This window comes from Agelaius tricolor, unplaced genomic scaffold, assembly GCF_023055355.1.
Source record: "Agelaius tricolor isolate 1412-34295 unplaced genomic scaffold, bAgeTri1.0.p SCAF_6, whole genome shotgun sequence".
NCBI classification, from domain to species: Eukaryota; Metazoa; Chordata; class Aves; order Passeriformes; family Icteridae; genus Agelaius; species Agelaius tricolor.
Genome location: NW_027269266.1, coordinates 45,169,001 through 45,187,592, shown reverse-complemented (window position 1 = coordinate 45,187,592; position 18,592 = coordinate 45,169,001). Strand labels below are relative to the sequence as shown.

Below are 18,592 nucleotides of genomic sequence, written 5' to 3'. Positions count from 1 at the left end.
TGTTAGCAAATCCAGGTATCAAAAGGGCAAACTGCAGTTGGTTCTCGCTGATCTCAAAGCGATAAAGCACTGTTTCGTCCTCCCCACTCCACTGGCCGGGCAGGGTGACCCAAATAATTCTTTCTCCATAATAATTAATTAAGTGTAGTAGGAACGGGATTGACACCGGGTATGTGTGTGGCTCTTGGCACCAGCCTGCGTAATTAAGAGTGCTTGGATTCTGTTCTAGATTTAGAAGGTGGAACTTCATTGATAAAGTTGCACGTCCTCTTGTGAGTCGTTCTAGCGAGTAAATATCTTCAGTGATATTTTTATTTAAAGGAATTTTATTTAAACGCACCGCTTTTCTTTATTTAATTTATTCATGAGAGTATGCTTACATTTTACGTGTGAAAGAGCACTGAGAAACTTACTTAAATCACCGCTTTGGAATAAGCTACTCGTTGGTACCATCACCCCGTCCCGACTTTCTCTGTCTTATGTGCCTGATCAGTGTCACCTATTTCGGCGCAGCCGATGAAACGGATTTGAAGAAAACTGTGCGATCAGCGGCCCACGCACTGGTTGGGGTGGGAAGGGAATGCTGCAAGGGTCTCACCTGGAGTCGGTGGGGGCGAGTACATCTCAACGGGGTGACAATATTTGGGATCCGGTGCAGCGAAACCAAGGGTACGATCAGCCTTAAGGAACATTCTGTCCCAACAGAAAGCACACAACGACGAAACGTCTGCTTTGAAAGCTGCGGTCTTTTAATATTTGAATGCAAAAGAGAAAGCTGACACTCACACACGCGCACCAGAAAAATTCACAATTACATTTCATCCTTTCAAGCGCCCCTGCGCCGTGTCGTGCCTCGGCGAAGCGAATAGCCTAGGGACGCTCCCGGGAGCATCCCTGGCCGCGCGGCCTGGCCCCTCCTTCCCGCGCCCGGGGCTCGGAGGAGCGGATGGCGCTCCCCGAACCGCAGCCGGGGCCCCGGCGGGGAGCGGCGTTGGGGTGCCCAAAAGGGGAGCGGCTGCGGGGAGCTGTCCCGAGGGCCGGCCGCCCCCTCCCCACCCTGCGGGCGGGCAGAGCCCTCCCCTCCTCTCCCTCCCTCCCCTCCCTCCGTCTGTCCGTCCGTCCCTCCTCCTCCTGCTGCTGCTGCTGCTGCTGCTCCTGCTGCTGCTGCTGCCCGCCTCCGCCCCCTCCCCCGCGGCCGGGCCGGGCCGGGCCGGGGCCCTTGACGTGTCCCGGCGCCGATTGGCCGCCGGCCGATAGGATCTCCGCGGCCCCGCGTTAAGGCGGGGGAGCGCTCGGCGCCGGGAGCAGAGCGCTCCCGGTATCCCGGCTCCGCCACCCCCGGCCGGTCGTGCCCTGCCCCCCGCCCCGTCCGGGCAGCGCCGCAGCGAGCCGCGTCCCCGCGCAGTGGCCATGGAGTACACGCCGCCCCCCAAGCCGCAGCTCTCCTCCCGGGCCAACGCCTTCTCCATCGCCGCGCTCATGTCGAGCGGCAGCTCCAAGGACAAGGAGTCCCCCGAGAGCACCATCAAGCCTCTGGGTGAGTGGGGACCGGGGTGACCGCCGGTGTCCGTGGGGTCCGTCCGTCTGTCCTGACCGCCCTGGCTTACCTTTCTCAGCGCTCCGGCAGCCGGGCCGGGCAGCGGCGTGTCCCCCCTGCCCGAAGGTTTCCTCTGCAGAGGGGAAAGCAGCACCACCTAAGCGCGAAAGTTGAGTGCCCTCATCACCCACGGTCTTTTTTAGGCTGTTTATAGCATAAAGAGTTTCCTAAATTCCTCTAGTTTCAGTTATGCCTCTTATTTATCCAGCTTCGCCATTTGCAGAATAATGCCACACTCTAAGGTAGTTCAATTTCTCTTCGCTGACATGAAATGAATCTCTTAAATAGATATTGCAAATCCACCCTGGTTCTGAAGTCAAATTAGAGACTCTCCGTTGTGGTGCCTAGGCTTACAAGGGGTAGTAAAACTTGCGCGTAGAACTGAAAATCCCTTCACTCCACAGCTCCTCGATGTAGGCTCATATAGGCTGTTTTGCTCTACATAGACCGGGAGGAGTTTTTGTAAGCTTTTGAGATTTTCGGGTAAGCGATTTCGCTTTATTCGGTTGCCTCGATTCAGAATCCTGAATGCTTTTAAAAAACATGAACATCTTCCCCTCCTCCCCCCCCCCCCCCCCCCAGCCCTCCAAGTTTCTGCGGTTTGTCATCCTTGCGTGTATCCAGGAGTTCGCAGAAAACTACAAAATATGTGTTAAGCTTTCAGGGCGCCAATGAACAGGATTACACTCAATCTTAAAAGAATTTAGAAAAGGCAGCTCCTCAGCGTCTGCTGCACCTAATCAACTGTCTCAAAAGATTTCACATAGTCTAGGGATTCATTGAGAACTTCAGTTTTAAGTCGAGGCGCTAATGTAGGCCGGGAACGTTGTAGTATTCCCGGTCGGCGTATTTACATGGGTTTGTGTTAAACTTTGTGTTAGTGGGGTTGGTTTGGTTTTTTGGTTTTGTTTTGAATTTTTCCTGAAAATGCTTATTTAATTTAACTTTTCAAAAATTTTTAACCCCTTCCCTCATGTCGCTCATCTAAAAATAGAAGGGAAACGACTGCCTGTGACTCGGTTTTTATTAACTGGAGCTTTAGGCAAAACCTTTCCCTGGAGGGGCAGGGAGCGTTCGTGCTCCTTTCGTTCTTTGGCGCCGGGCGGCGGATCCGCCGCCGCATCCCGGTGCCGCACCGCGGGGCCGGGCAGAGCCCTCGCAGCTCTGCTCCCTCCCGGCCTCGCCTCCGGCGGAAACTCCCAAGGGAGCTGCTGAAGCGCCCGAAGCCTCCCGGGGCTTGCGGGGGTGGGAGGCAACGCCAGGCGCGGCGGGCGGCCCGCGTCGGCAGCAGCTTCTGCACCCGCGTAGGTTGCGCGGCCGCACGCAGCTCCTCCGGAGCCTGTTTCTCCAAACGAGTGGCTCAGTGTCAGCTAACCGGCTGGGAGAAAGGCAGAGCCAACTTTCCGGGGGAGTGAGCCCGTGCCCGCTGTTTAATTGGTATTTGGGGCTCGCTTCCCCGCGAAGGAAGCGCGGAGCCTGCGCGGCCGCGCTCGGGCTCCTTCTGCTTTGCGCTCTCTGCCAGCGGCGCAATCCGGGAGCAGCGTCCCGTGCCCCCCAGCGTGACCCTGGCCCTCAGCAGCCCCTCGGCGCTCAACGCTCCCGTTTTAATGAGAATTAGTGACCTTTCCGTGGAACCCCTCGGTTAGCGGGGGGGCAGCGCGCAGGGCCGGCTCTGCCCTGCCGTGCCCCGCGGAGCGGATCGCGGATCGCGGATCGCGGCCGGGCGGCGGCGGGGCCGGGGCCGTGCTGCTCCCGCCGCCCCCCGGGCGTCCCTCCCGGTGCGCCTCTGCGAGCGGCGCCGCTGCGGGCTCTTCCCGGAGCTCATCTCCCAAAATCAACACCGCCTCCCTCAAATGATGAGCGGACGCCTAAGGAATCGGCCGGGGGCAGTTGAACGATAAATACCTTTCATATATATAATATATATATATATTTAAATATCTTGTCTCGGTGGTCCTATTGTCCTGGCTGAATCCCCTTTCTCTCTCTGTCTCTTTTTCTGTCTGTGTCTCTCTTTTTCTTCAAACCCTGCAGAACAATTCGTTGAGAAATCCTCCTGCGCCCAGCCTTTGAGTGATTTATCCAGCCTGGACCCTCACGGGGATTTTAGCAGTAGCCCTTCTTCCCTGTGCACCGAGCCCCTCATCCCCACCACCCCCATCATCCCCAGCGAGGAGATGGCCAAAATCTCCTGCAGCCTGGAGACCAAAGAGCTCTGGGACAAGTTTCATGAACTGGGTACCGAGATGATCATCACCAAATCCGGGAGGTAAGACTGGGCAGCCCAGGGTTTCCCTCCGCGCATCTTTCGAAAAGCGGCTTTGGACAGGGGGAATAAAGGGCAAAGTTACCGAAACCCTGAAGGTTTTTTTGTATCGGGAGAGCAGCACGGCTGGGTTAAGGGGATGAGGGTGAAGCCCCATATTTGCCGCAGCCCCTCGGCGGGCCCCGCTGGGGCAGAGGGAGAAGCGGCCGGGGCCGGAGCGAGATGCGGTGCGCTGCGGCGGGGCCGGCTGAAATCCATCCGGGGCGTCCTGGCGGCGGGGAAGAAGAGTTGTTTCCGTAATAATCAGGTTTGTGACTAAAGTTCTGCGGTGATTTTGAGGCGCTGGGTTGGTACAGACCGAGGGAAACGCGGGGTCGTGGGGAAGTGATCCTGTCAGAGCTTGCTTTGGTTTGTTCTTTTCTCTCGGTTGCAAAAATGCGCAAAAGAATTTCAGGTTTTCTTCTTACCTCAAACTATGTCTTCTTCAGTAGCGCTTGTGGGGTTTGGGTCAGTCAAACGCAGTCCGGAGGAGCCAAATGTTTTTAGGAGTTTTAAATCCCCAAAGTTACTTTTTATTAACGTAGTTGCCTAAAGATTTTTTTTTTCCTAACTGATAAGCTCTATCGCTATATGTTTTTATTTTTTAAAATTAGGTGTAAAACATGCAATATGAAGTTCACTATTTTAAACTGTCAAAATTATTTAACTTTATTTCTGGTCTACAGGATAACCTTACAGTTAAGTACAGATAAACAGTAAAGAAAAGAAATGTTTTAGTTTTGAAAATTCCGTTCAAAAATATTGTGAGCAGGCTTAAGAAAACACTCACATAAAATATGTGAGAATAACAACGGAAATAGTTTTGGAATATTTCCCTTGCAGTAATATGGATCCCGCAAAATATAAATAATTAAAGAAAATCCAAGTTCTTAAGTATCTATGTACCTTAGCTAAAACTGTTTTCTGAAATCGTTGTGTGCTTTTAACTAACAGGCAAATAGTATATTTCTCCTTTCCTAATTCACTTTTTACCATGTTTTTCTTTTTGCTCCCCAAATATAATTTCGATTTCAAGCTGCTTTTTGTCTCCTTATTAGAGAGACACAAGATTTAACTCCCGTCATGTGGAAGCGAAATCAATACATGCTTTAAGTTTTTTTGTGGGGGATTTAAATATAATTATTACTTTTAGCAGCTTTTCAGATGCTCTCAAATTTCTGTTCTCTGCCTAAATATTTATTTTCTGATTTGCCTTGTTTTTTAGGAGAATGTTTCCTACAATCAGGGTTTCCTTCTCGGGAGTGGATCCTGAGGCCAAGTATATTGTGTTAATGGATATAGTTCCTGTGGACAATAAAAGATATAGATATGCCTACCACAGGTCTTCCTGGTTAGTGGCTGGAAAAGCTGACCCTCCTCTCCCTGCAAGGTTTGTAGATTTTATTGCTGGTCTTTTATTTCTCTTTACTATTTTTTTTTCTTTTTTTCCCCCTTCACAAAATATCTTGTATTAATCTTTCCATTCTGTTTGCAAACAGTGCTCTGAGATTTTTAAGTCCGTGTTCAACAAAGCTGGTTACAAAACTCTGATTACAATTTTTGTGTTGCAAAATCTGGTTTCAAATCTCTGCTTGAGATTTGATTTATACTGAGTATTCCAAGATATGCAGAATTTGGTTAAGAGTTCTTTTACACATACCGGGGTTTAATTTTTTTTAAATTTAAGTTTGTCATGATTCAGATAAGAAAACTTAAAAATAAAATGTCCCTTGGTTTTACCCCCCCCCAATATTTGACCTCATAATTTAAAGCAATCCAGGCACCACCAGCCAAGCCAAAAGAGGAATAAATTGCAGCTCATTGCTGTTTATGCTTGAAATTATATTATTTCTGTAACATTCCCAGCATTTGCTAACCAACGATTTTATTCTTGATTTTAATCATCTGTTAGGCAGCAGGCAAAGTACAGATCAGTTCCTCAGTTACTTTTCTTTTTGTTAAAAGATCATGACATATTCTGAGACATCAGGAAAAAACCCCTCTAAAATAAATTCCCTTTTCTCTACAGAAACAAATGCTTTAGAAATTTAATTTCTAAAATAAATCCATTAATGTAATTAATGACTGATTCCTTTAAGCACTGGGCAACTGAGGCTGCAGCGCTGGGCTGTACAGTGGGAGGGCACTTCAGGGGAGACCCACACTTCATCGAATTCAGCCCAGCACTTCTGTACCTACTTCAGTCCCCAAGGCCAGTGAGCCTGCAGCACATGTCGAAGGGCTTTGCTGAGTCAGAGCCGGAGATATGGAATAACGCGGATGAAGCCTCTCTGGCTTCAAAGAAACTTTTTGTGGAGGGCTCCCCGCAGGAGCACAGATCTGCTCCAGGTGGCTTAGCCTGGGGTTAAGAACTTGCTTATTACAGAGGCAGAAATTATAAGTGAAACACAAGAAATGGAAACAATTTTTTTTTTGGTGTGCGAGTATAGGCACCAAATTCTGCGCGATTTCCTTATATAAATAGTTGAACTGAAATCTTGGTGACTGGTGATCTCTGGAAGGCTGTTCAGGGGAGTAAACAAACAAAAAGCGCAAGCAGAGAAGCTGTGATTAAAGACAGCAACCTAGGAGTTATGTCTGCTTTGTTTTCATGGCCAAAAACTCCTTCTTGCAGTGTGGTTAACGTCTGAGGGCTTCATTTGACGTATTGTAATGGGCACTGATCAAAACCCAAAGAAAACACACAGATCCTGCTCCAGCATCAAAAGAAGAAATAACAGAAGAACAGAAATAATTTTAAGGCACTGTTTTCCCCCCTTCTTATTTTTCTGTTCATGCCCCTTTTGGGATACCTTTAAATAGTTTTCTAATTCACACACTCTCTGGCATAGACTTGTTCAACAAGGAAATATTGGAATGTAAGACAAGAGACTGGAATAATTAGCAATTGCCCTACTGAGTATTGGATAAAGCCTTCTTGAAGCTTAACAGTTATTTTTATTGTACTGCAGTAACTTTTGGGAGTCCTCAGCAGATCAGTGCCCCTATGTGGAAATCTGTGCTGTTCCATTTTCAGGATGCTTTGCCCCCATGTGTGAATGTACACCTTTCCTGCTTCATTTTCAGGATGCTTAGTTAAATAGACTTGATCAGAGCAGGCAGAGACAGCTTTTTCTTTGTGTAGACAGCACTTACTTATACATTTATGCACTTTGTCCTCCTTATACTTCTCTTTGGTGAGAAAAAGGATGTGAAGAGGTTCAATGTGCCAGTGTTTGCATTACCAGTGCTTCTTCTAGAGTGTTAATGCATCTTTTCAGGTGGGAGGCCTCAGTCTTGCTTGAAAAGATTAAAAGTAGTTCTCCCATCTTGAAACGAGTTTGGTCTTGCTTCAGTAACAAAACCCTTAACGAAGTTATGATTTCTTGTCCTCCAAAAGCAGGGTTTTATCTCTGCCTGCTTGAGGAGTGTCAGTGAGAGGTGTGTATGTGTGTGTGTGTTTTAGTGTCTGGGAACTGGTAACAAGGTACTTACTCCCCACACACATCTCTGCCTGCATCTGCCCAGGCACAGTGACATCAGGGGAATAATTCAGGAGTTGCATTGTGCCTGGGTGTAAGACTTTGCAGGATTGAACCAGTTTGATGGTTTTACTCTTTCCATTATACAAATAACTTTCAACACTATGACAGTTTTGTAGGGTTTTTTTGGGTTTCTGGGTTTTTTTCAAATTAATAAGTATTCTGTGATTCTGTTTGAAAGATTAGCCCTTCAGGGAACTTTCTATTAAAACCAGTTTTATCCTTGTCTTCCTGCTGTCAATGTTGAAGACAAGTTTATGTTGCAATGAACAAGTTTATGTTGCAACGAGCACTTAAACAAAAATACTTTTCAGAAAGTCTTTTATAAATCTTCTAAAGTGGTATCTGGGGATAGAGTTCCTATGTGATATTTTGTATTTGTCTTCCACATTGTTAAGACTGTGTGAAACATCAGTTCAATAAGTTTCCGCATGTACCTTTATTTGATCTTCTTCCTTTTTTGCCTCATTTCTTTCACTCAAAAGTTTATCACTATATATTTTTTTTAAACTGTTTTTGTCTACAATAATTTGTTTAATGAACCTAGTGTTTACAGACTTACAGAAAACTCTAGGCAGGAAACCTTTAAAAGGTATTATATTTTGAGAATTATTTGAGATGTTACAGTAAATGAAAGTAGCATGCACAGGGACCAGACCATCTGTTAAAGTAAATAGAGGGAGTGCAGTGTTGCATTCCAAAATACACAAGAAAGAAGCAGTACCCAAACCTTGTGTATATCATGAATCATTATATACTGCAGAGCAAATTCACACCCAAATATGGCTCCTAAACCCTTTGTGAATCGAAGCGAGGAGCCCCTCACATCTGGCTGGCCTTAGGCAGCAGATCCCAGGCAAACTTCTGGGAGAGCCTCGTGTGCCGCCCTGGAATGTGCACATTTATCTCACTGGCCTGTTTGCTCGGGCACACTCGTGGTCTTGCCAACAACTTCTGCTTCAGAAATTGCTAAATTGCTGTGTCAAGGGTTCAACCCTCTTCCCTGAGGTGTGCAAGCTCTGACTGCGGGAGAAGTGTGGGAAATAGGTGTAGCTCACCAGGTGGAACCCTGTGTTGCAGTGGGATTGTTGGGGTGTAGCAAATGGGCGAAGAAAAGGAAGGTCTATGATTGTATAATTGATATTCTGGTGCCTATCCTTTAGTGACTTTCCTGTTAGCACTCTGTTTACAGGCCCTTGGTAGTTTTAAAGCAGTGCCAAGCATTAACCATGATGGTGTAAAACAATTGTGCTCAGCTTTTCAGCACAGGGAGGTCTTTACTCATTCCCTGCACATATTTGAAATACTTTGGCTTCTTGGTCCCAATTAGCCAAACCTTGCTGAGTCTGACACTCTGTGATCGCAGTAAACACTATTAGCTAGTATCCAGACACTCAAAATTAGGAGGCGGGCTCAATAAAAAACCAAAAAAAAACAAAACAAAAAAACCAAACAAAACAAAAAAATCCCCCCCCCAAAAAAAACAACAAAAAAAACCAAACAAAAAAAAAAAAAACCCATCACAACTCTGGCTGAAAATTTGCAGGGCATGTTCAACATTCTTTTTGTTTTGCCTTCCCTAATTCATGGCTCTAAATATTGAAATTTTTGCACAGTTTTTTAGAGGAAGGCAAAGTTAGTTTTCATCAGAGCTAAGATTCTTTTGACATAACATGATTCCAGGTCTTGGGATTTCAGATACATCATTTTTCATGAGCTTTGCAGTGCAATCAGCAGAGTCAATAGCAGTGAGGATGCCTGCATGCTAGGAATATTTTATTGTGACAGGAATCCTGGCTCAGCATCCCTCCCATGGACATAGCTAGAGCAGCCAAGCTGTGCTTTGGATCAATGTAAGGAAAACATCCTGCTCATCTGATGCAAGCTGTGCTGGTAAAACTTTAGTTTCACTGTGTCTTGGGGATTCTGCTGGCAAAAACAGAATACAGGATCAAATCTCCTTCTTTGAGCAACAGGGCTGCTCTCCCCAGCGTCTTTGGTATGGGCATTCCTTGATTAGGGATCAGCGTGCTCTATTGGAGAGTTCTGCCCCACCGCTTAGTGGTTTTTCCATTCTAAAATCGTAGCTCAACAACAAGAACAAATGTTTATCTTCCTAACCTGGCAGCTCGGTCCTGCCCCACCCACCTAATGGAAGAAAGTAATTTGTGAGGCCAAAGACATCACCCAAAATGAGAGCCAGGCTCTGAGAGAGTGATAACCAATTACAGGCAGTAGCAAAACAGGGCTGGTTTGCACTAGCTGAAGGTTTAGTCCAGCTCTTAATTTGCCATCACAAAAGAACAGCTGAGTTAATAATTTTCAGCAATACATTATTCCTATAAAATCATTGCTCTTAAACAGCACGGCACTTGTAATTAGTGTACTCATAATGTGTATATATCATTGTATCTGCATGTCTTCTTGCTTCCTTTTCTTCTGCTTAATTTCCCAAGTGTAGGACTGTTAATAGCAGAGCTGCAACTAATTTTTCATGTCAGACCACTGTGCTGGACTGCAGCCTTCAACCTCTTATAAACAGACGTCACCACAGCAAATGTGTGATCGAGTGCAGGTTAAAATCATTATCACGGCTTAATGTTACATATAAAGAAAAATGCATTTTTATCTGCATTCCCCCATTATCTCTGTAATGACACCATGTTTTTTCTCTTGGAGTTGTAGTCATTGTTATTTTAAGTGCTTGTTAGTACAGCTGTGGGGAAAGACATGATCAATTTTTCATTTGGGAAAAGACACAACAGGGAATGTTAATGTCTCCATTTTAGATAGTGGGATAAAATAATAGTTATGGTTAAGGAGCAGTCTAGTACTCAGACACAGGATTCTCAATTATGTTCCAGTGAATTAAATAAGTCATCTGCTTTACTGTCCTTCATGAATAGCATTATTTCAGGGATTCATTAATTTGGGGGAGATGGTGTCATGTTTTAGCAGCCGATCTGTATTACCCTAAGTTCTCAGGAAGTCTATGCTCAGGGAACCACTGCATATCCCAAAAGCAAAATGATGTGTGCATTTTAACTTCATACAGAGGTAGTGCCCACACACAAGCCCAGAGGTGAGATTTTATTTTGAGCAGGCATTTTCTCTGTGTTTTTTAGGTTGTACGTGCACCCTGACTCCCCGTTCACTGGAGAGCAACTGCTGAAGCAGATGGTGTCCTTTGAAAAAGTCAAACTCACCAACAACGAGCTAGATCAGCATGGCCATGTGAGTAGCTCTATGGGTGGGAAAGGGAAAAGAAATCACCAAGGAACTGCTTGCTTGTGCCACAGGGCTAAATGGGAGAGAGGCTGCCATGGGAAAAGGCTGCCACGGCCCCCATGTTGCACCTCTTTTAGCCAGCCCTTCATACCACGGGGTAGAAGATGTTGTGTGAAGCTTGAATGTGTTTGGTTTGACATGTTTAAGGGTCCTTTTGAGTTACTTTGTTGTTGAGGAACAGGCAACTTTCAAAGTCAGGATTTTCTGTAATTTCATAAGGTGGAGCCTGATTCAATGGTTGAAATCATGCTCCTACTTCCATCAGAAAAAAAACCCATCCATCAGGGACAAGTTCAGGGTGGAGCTGAACATCAGAGCAAGGGATAGAAGGAAGGTAGAAGAGCCTTTTGTTGTGCTTCTGCTTTCATTTTGCTGCGACTTGGCAGTATGCTCTGCCACGTGCCATGGCCAGCCAACCCACGAGCTTTTATATGTGTGCTTGGAAGCTCCCTACAGGTCACTTCAGGCCACTTCTCAGGGTTGGGTCTGTCAATAAGAGCTCTTTTGCTTCCAGACCCATCACAGTATGGGCTCAGAGTCAGAAGAAAATACTGACCTGAGACCAAAACAGGGTCTATAGAATTATAAAACATAAGCGTGCCTCAATTGCCCTTGAAATAACTGTGGGCTAACTGCAAATCAAGGTGCCACAGGGTGGGCTTGGGCCTCTGAAGGAGACAGGTCCCAGCTCTGATTGATGCCAGTTTGTTTTCCCTGAGGCTGGAAGATGGTGAATAGGATTCAGAGCTGCTTGCCACAGGTCCTTGCTATGCTCCATCAGTGGGGACAACTTCTGTATTATCTGAGTGCCTAGTGGTAGGTGGTAGGAATAGGTATTGTCTGTCCTGTTCTCTCTGTGAAAGTGCCTGTAAAGTGCAGGAACAACTAGATAGTGCTCCCAAATTGCAAAGAAAGAGCTAAAATTGTTGCCTCTGGGCTTGGTGGTTCTCTCAAGGAAGGCAGAAGGAGGAAGGGGATGGATTTGGAAGAATTGTCAACTGAGAACAGGGCAGTTCAGTTTAGAAGAACAAGCATAAATGCAGTGTTAGTAAATGAGGTGTTGGGAAGAGAGAAATTATGTTGAATTCTAAAACATGTTCAGGGATAACTAATTCATTCAGCTGAATAATTGCTGAATGCAATGTATCAGAAATCCCTTCCCTAGTGTGGTATTTATTGCCTGGACTCTGAGAGACAGTGGCCATTTGTCTTAGCTGCATTCTGTGCAAATGTTTCTCATCCAAAAGAGGATTTTCACTCATTTCAAGAACTGAGAATTGAATCACAGCCATGACCGTTTAAAATACATCCTGGAAATAACAGCATCAAAAACAGCTGAAACCCCAAACAAATAAACAAAAGAAAGCCCAGATAGATGCCTCTGTGTTGTTCTTTTGCAGAGATCCATCTGTGGGTATATTGTTCTTGAACCAGTCCCCACCGTTGTTCCCTTCAGGACTAGTGGAGAATGGTTTTGCTTTTTTCCTCTCTTTTATTTCATAATCTGTAGAAGGGCAAAGCTGAAGATTTGTGGGGTCTATCACCGAGTGATGATAGAGCAGTATACGTGAGCACTTAAAAAGAAGCATTTTTCATCATAACAGGGGCCATGTGTGCCTCTAATAAAGGGCTCGCAGCAGTATATTGCAAGCTAGTTAGGAGAGCTGCACTTCCCAGAAGCCCAGAGGAGTAGGAAGAAGAAGTGGGTCTGAGGAGCTGTCGGGAACAGAGACATGTGGCAGAGCAAGAAGATGTAATCGTCTCAAATACAGGCAGCAGGAGAAAATGATCCCTAGTGTTTGAGACGCAGCCTTCCCATTCATTTCCGGAGAAGCAGAGCTTGATCCCATTCTTTACACAAAGGCTCTGGACAGCCAACGACAATGGAAAGTTTTGTGTGCTTAGCTAAGGATAAGCCCTGAAGGCTTGATCCTGTGTTGATTTGAGTGTCAGGTGTTACCCTTTCACAGAGCACTGTCTTTTTAATATTTTGTGGGGCTTTATGTTCCAAATTGGGATGTCAGGTTTTTTGTGCTGCCTTACTGAAGCTATGCAAATGCCATCATTGGATGATCAGTGGAATTAAGGAAGAAATCAGTTCTCTTGAGCCTTTAAGGAGGGCTCCCTCTACTATGGCTCAAGGCATTTCCAAACTCTTGTGTATGAAGAGGAGAGGAGAATTGAAACCTCCTGAAATCTCACACTTCCGTTTGAAAGAGCCAGTCTTCACTTTTTAATTATGTTTGATAAGGCATGTTGGCTCCTGAGGAAGTTTGGATGACCCAAAAGACGCTTTTAAATACTAGTTACAGGTAGGGAAAATGGATCCAGCCTGATTCCAGTTTGTTCTAGTTGTTTGCTTTCTTCACCGTCCAGAAGACAGTTTTGGGTGTTAAGGTAATTGTGGTTTATTTGTAGGGTGGTTCCCTTCCTGAAAAGGAAGAAGTAGAGAAGAGAGGCATTTGTTTGTTCTAGCATATGTTTGTTTTCTCTTATTCCGAGACTTTGGGGTTGGCAAGCGTTTCTGATTGTCTACCTTCAGCAGCATGTGTAACCCCAGAGTTGTGCACATATTCTCCTCAAGCCTCAGGCAGAAGTCTTATCTCTGTGTGCATGGCATACAGCTCACTGCATGGGAACACTTTCAGATTATCCTTACCAGAGGAAGGAAATGGCTTCTATCTCTAGATTTTTACAGCCAAGCAAGAAATTGCCATTTTTCTGACTGTGAAATATTTATGAGTGTGACATTTCCCCCCCACCCATTATTTTAGTGATACTTTTCACACAGAGTGCTTTCTTTAGGACTTTTCATTGCCCTTCATTGGAGTGCTATCATTTCTGGTTTATGGTGAGGTGAGCCATGAGTGTATACATTATTGTAATAATGTACTTGGCATTATTTTTGGCATTTACTCAAACACATGAATCTATGCAAAAGCAAACTCAAAGCTGTGAACATGTTTAATAAATAACTGTGAAAACTGAAAAGGGGTCATGGAATAGCCACAAGGATTTATGCCCACGTTTTTTTAGTCAACCAGGCACAAGTTAGGAACCTTAGTGCTTTCAGAAAGAAAACTTTACATGGTAATGCTATTATTTGGTGAATATGGAAGTGGCACTCACAGCACAGTTCCTGAATTCAAAACCACCTCGAAATTTTGCAGCTGGCATCCAGATTGCCTCTGGTGGCTGGTCTGTAGCCAGTGGGAGCCACATGCCTACAAACCTGCCTTGCCTTACAGCAATCAGGATCCTGTAAGGAGGTATCCTGGTCATCTCCCCTGATTCAGGCTGTCAGCACAAAGGTGGATGGGGTGGCTGAGGGCCTGTGGCTGCCAGCAAGTGTGTGCAGGGGGGCAGCCAGGAATATATAGGCACCTGAGGTACCTCTTGGGACATGCCAGCAGGATTGTCACTGAGCTGGCATAAGGGATTTTCTGATAGCTACACCATGCAGGAGGGGACTGCTTGGACTTTGAGGCTGCTCTTGGAGTCTGCTCTGTGAGGAACACCCTTTGGATCTCACTCCTTTGGGCTGTCTCTATATGGTCCTAACACAGATATTAAGGAGTGCCTTTGTGTGTCACCAGCAGCTTCTGTGGGGGTGGAGGTGGGCAACTACACATACAGACCCTCACATGAAGGAAATGGTGACATTTTCCTTGGTCATGGGTGTTTTGTGACCTCCTGGCTGCATTCAGTACTTGTTTTGTACATGAATGACCAGACTTGCCTCTGGTGGGAACGAGAAATGTAGAGTACCATTGCAAGGGAAGTTATCCATGTGCATTCTATTTTATGGAAAACTTTCATGAAGGATTACATGGTCTTGTTTGAGAAATGTAGTTCATTTATCACAATTTGCATTCAGAGAGGAGTGAAAGGAAAGGGCATGTGTAGGAGCTGCTCTCAACTTTTTCCTCCTTCTGCCTGACTGCTGCTCAGATGTAATGCCTTGGTGTGGATATCGTGGCCATGAAAGGCAATGGAAAGCACCAAGGTCTGTGGGCCGACCCCTCAGTAAGCTCATCACCATCCACACACCCTGCTGTAAAATGTCTTTTCCATCTGCTTAGAGCACTCCAACTAACTAGGATGACAAGACAAAAATTTTACAAAGAGAGGGAATAGTGCTAAGGAGGCAAGGTCCATGGCCACTGTGTGTGTTCCTATACAAAATGGTGAAGTGCTTTGAAAAAGGACCTGAGCTGGTTAAAGCAAACATGCAACACTTTTAGGATGATGGTTCACTGTCATTGCAATGTCTTTCTTGTTGCTCTGTGCCTCTCCCCAAGTCCGAGAGTGAGTCTTCCAATATTTGGCCCCAAAGGAGCAGCAAAGAAAAACACTGATGGAAATTGTAGCCATGATAGAACTGTCTCTAAGCTCTCCACTCCAATGCAATGTGCAACCTTTCTCATTGACTTAGCATGAAATACTGCACTGCTCCTGCTATGTTTCAGCTGAAGTTAACGCTTCCTGAGGAATGCACATTAGCTATTCCAGATGTAGGGAGCTGACTGTAATGTCGTTATGGCCCCTGCAAAATAGAACCACCCACACCATTGCCAATTTTGTCTTGTGACTGTGATTATATCCAAAAGAAGGGCTGGTGTGAGCTGAGCTCTGTATTTAATTCTTATATTGTAATACTGTGGTTAGAGACCGCCAAACAGGCCTCCAGCCAGTGGTAACTAAAGCAAGGGGGACTCTTGGTTTGACGCCAGTGAACGTTGAAATTGGTTGGTTGGTACCTTGGGTTTAGAATTGTTTTGGGAGCTCGTAAACAATTATTAATGAGGATAGAATAGCAAAACCCAGTCATTTGGGGGTTCCGTACTGGTTTCCCTCCTTGCTCTCATTTTTGGTAGTCTGCGGTGACGAGCACCCCCGAAGGAGTTTGTTTTAAAGGTTTGCCACAGTGAAAGGCTACGTGGAGTTTTACTTTTGGTCAGATGGTTTGTGCTGCTGCTGGTAGGCTTTTGGATGGGTCTAATTTTTTCCATAATTTTTTTTCTGAGGGATTTGTGGCTGTTTTCATTCTGCACATGTGCATTTTTGCAAGTGGGGGCTCTTGGCCATTAGCTTTCAGGAGTTACATAGTCACACCTGCCAACCAGGGCACACTCTGGCAGTGACTAATTCTGTATGCAAAACACCTCACCTGTAGGAACAGGTATTTATGCCTCAAGAAATGCATGCTCACCAGTGGCGTAGGAGTGAGAGGATACTAGCTTCTGGGATGCCTGCTTTTCCACCTTCATTTCCTGGAACTGCTCAAAGGAGCTGGAGAATTTGCTCTGAAAATCAGCCCCTGGCTGGGTAGATTTCAGGTTCTTCCCCTGTAGTGTTAATTAGATCTTTCCCTCCCCCCCTCCCCCCATGGTTTTATAGCCTTTAAGGGCCCTGTCAACCTTCCTCTCAGGACAGTGCTCTGTCATTCTGCCTTGCAGATCATTCTGAACTCCATGCACAAGTACCAGCCAAGGGTGCACATCATTAAGAAGAAGGATCACACAGCTTCTTTGCTAAATCTGAAATCAGAAGAGTTCAGAACATTCATCTTTCCAGAGACAGTTTTTACTGCTGTTACTGCCTACCAGAATCAATTGGTGAGTAGAGTTGCTAATTTCCACAGATGTAACTAGATCCCACCCTGCTAAAAACTCTCTTCTGCCCAATCTAAACTAGGAAAATTTCTGCTATAAGCTACCTTTCCATGCCAATCTTATTCATATTCATGAGTAATTCCTGAAGATACAGTAGTAGTACAGACTTCAAAGAGCAGTAAGAATTATTCATGAGAGTAAAAATGGCAAGTAGGAAGCTTTCTTTTGTCTTCCCCTCTGTCTATACAAAGCTGCTTGCATATAAACATTTAGTCATTTTCTAATTATAGCTCATTAAAGAACTGTTCTTATTTACAGTGATCTTTCATGTCACAAGCTATGAGCTGAGAGAGATTCTGGTTTGCACATGATGATTTCATGGGCTTAAAAAGTTGACTAATTAAGCTGTAAAGCTCAAGCGTAGGGAAAATCACTCAGAGATATGCTTTTCAGAGGCTGCCCAAATTACATCCAGATGTTTGAATTTCAATTTGCATGCCAGTGAATAATATATACAAAATGGAGGAGATCATAACAATGGATTGCTAATGAGTAATTTTAGGAAGTCTATAAACAATCAGAGAACAGAGGCTCTGTTTGATGGTGGATAGGACTTTAATATTTAAGTCAATGGAAGTACGTTGTTGCCTTCAGTGTGATTCAGAGCATGCTTTAAGGACTTACTGACTATGGTACTTCAAAAAAACCCACTTATTTTGCTCCTTAATTCCCTCAAGTTAAGAAAAATATAGGCACTGCCCAATTTGTGGGCAGGCAGCATCAGATGTATGTAATGTACCTGCTGGATTATTTAAAGAAGAAGGCATTTCCTAATATGAAGCAAAAGCAATTTTGAAATGCTATGAATAAAATGAAACTAATGCATAGGGTGCCAAGGAAGCTCTGAAGATAATATTAGTAATATTAAGTCAGTCCTCATGACAGACCCTACATCCTGCTTTAAGGCTTTAATAATGTATTGATTTAGACTTAGATTTGTATCTGAATGCTGTAGAAAACATACTCAGCACCTGGCAATCTCAAGAAAATAATGTTTGGACAGGCAGTTAGATTTTTCCATGTAACTTTCTTTAGAAACCAGCAAAATAGTAACAGGCACAAAACCAGCTAAACCCAGAATTTATTTCTGTAGGATGGATTTTTGTCTACCGACAATATTTACACTAGAGATGTTTCTAAACTAAAAGCACATACATTGAGTCCTGGAAAATTTCTCAATGGAACATCTCCGGAACCCCTGGAGGTTGATGTTGTCATTTTATTTATGACTAATGAAAATGGAGCCTTTTTTCATTTTTGCCATTTCTTTCAGAACTGTTTTAAGGAGGGATTGATTACATTTCTGGAGGTTATTAGATAAAAGCTAAATACATTACACTTTCAACAAACTATCTCATAATTTAAGATTTAAAGGGCATGCATTTATTTAAACAGTCAAACCACTGCCACAGAGTTGAATTGTAGGTCAGATTTCATTTTAAAATGCTTTCTAGCAGATGTTCTCTGATTGTTTGTGAGACAGTCTCTCAGGAAAAATATGGCCATAAATGATTGTGAGTCTCATCTGGCTTTGGTGGATACAAAAAGTTTCTTCTGTGATGTCATACCAAAACTTTAATATCAGGAAGATGGAAGTTTGATTGGTGAAAATACGCTCAAGAGATGAATAGACATCCTTATTGTTCTGTAATGCAGTTGGCTTGGTGTGTCAGTGATCTCAGTCAATGGAACTAGTTAGAGCTTGTCTTTTTTCAAGGTGGTTTTCAAAATGCTGCCATAAAAACCTTCACTGGATGCGAGGCACTAACTTGCCACTCTGCAACATCACCATTAGCTGAGGGTTTATGGATGTCTTGGAAGTAGAATGAGCCTATAACTAATTTTCTGAGCTGTTTCAAGGTCCTTGTGACAAGGCTTCAAGATTGTTTCCACCAGCTGTATATAAGTGATGAGACAACCTCAAACTCTCCACCAACGCTCAGGTCTATGGTGTTCGACCACTGACAGACCCTTAATTAGAAATTCAGAATTTCCCTTTGTCAGAATGTCCCTTCCTCTCTGTGTTTTCCTCAGAAGACCTCTTTCTCAGAATTAAAAGTTGTTTCTAGTTGTCCTCTTTATTTTTTAGCATTTTATATAAATATATATTTGTCCTCCTTATTATTTTGTTTTTATTTTGGGGGAGAAGCCACCCCATTTTGAAATATATTTGTTTGATGAGAGT

The 18,592-nt window shown here is 44.5% G+C and overlaps 1 protein-coding gene across 1 annotated transcript in view; it reads left to right on the top strand.

Moving 5' to 3' along the window:
* Positions 1–1,410: 1,410 nt before the first annotated feature.
* TBX20 (T-box transcription factor 20) overlaps positions 1,411–18,592 on the top strand; it is a 34,621-nt gene continuing 17,439 nt past the window's right edge. The window contains exons 1-5 of the mRNA XM_071429958.1: positions 1,411–1,537; positions 3,632–3,866; positions 5,128–5,292; positions 10,570–10,678; positions 16,192–16,350. Coding sequence (XP_071286059.1) covers positions 1,411–1,537; positions 3,632–3,866; positions 5,128–5,292; positions 10,570–10,678; positions 16,192–16,350 — 795 coding nt within the window. The remainder of the gene's footprint in view (positions 1,538–3,631; positions 3,867–5,127; positions 5,293–10,569; positions 10,679–16,191; positions 16,351–18,592) is intronic.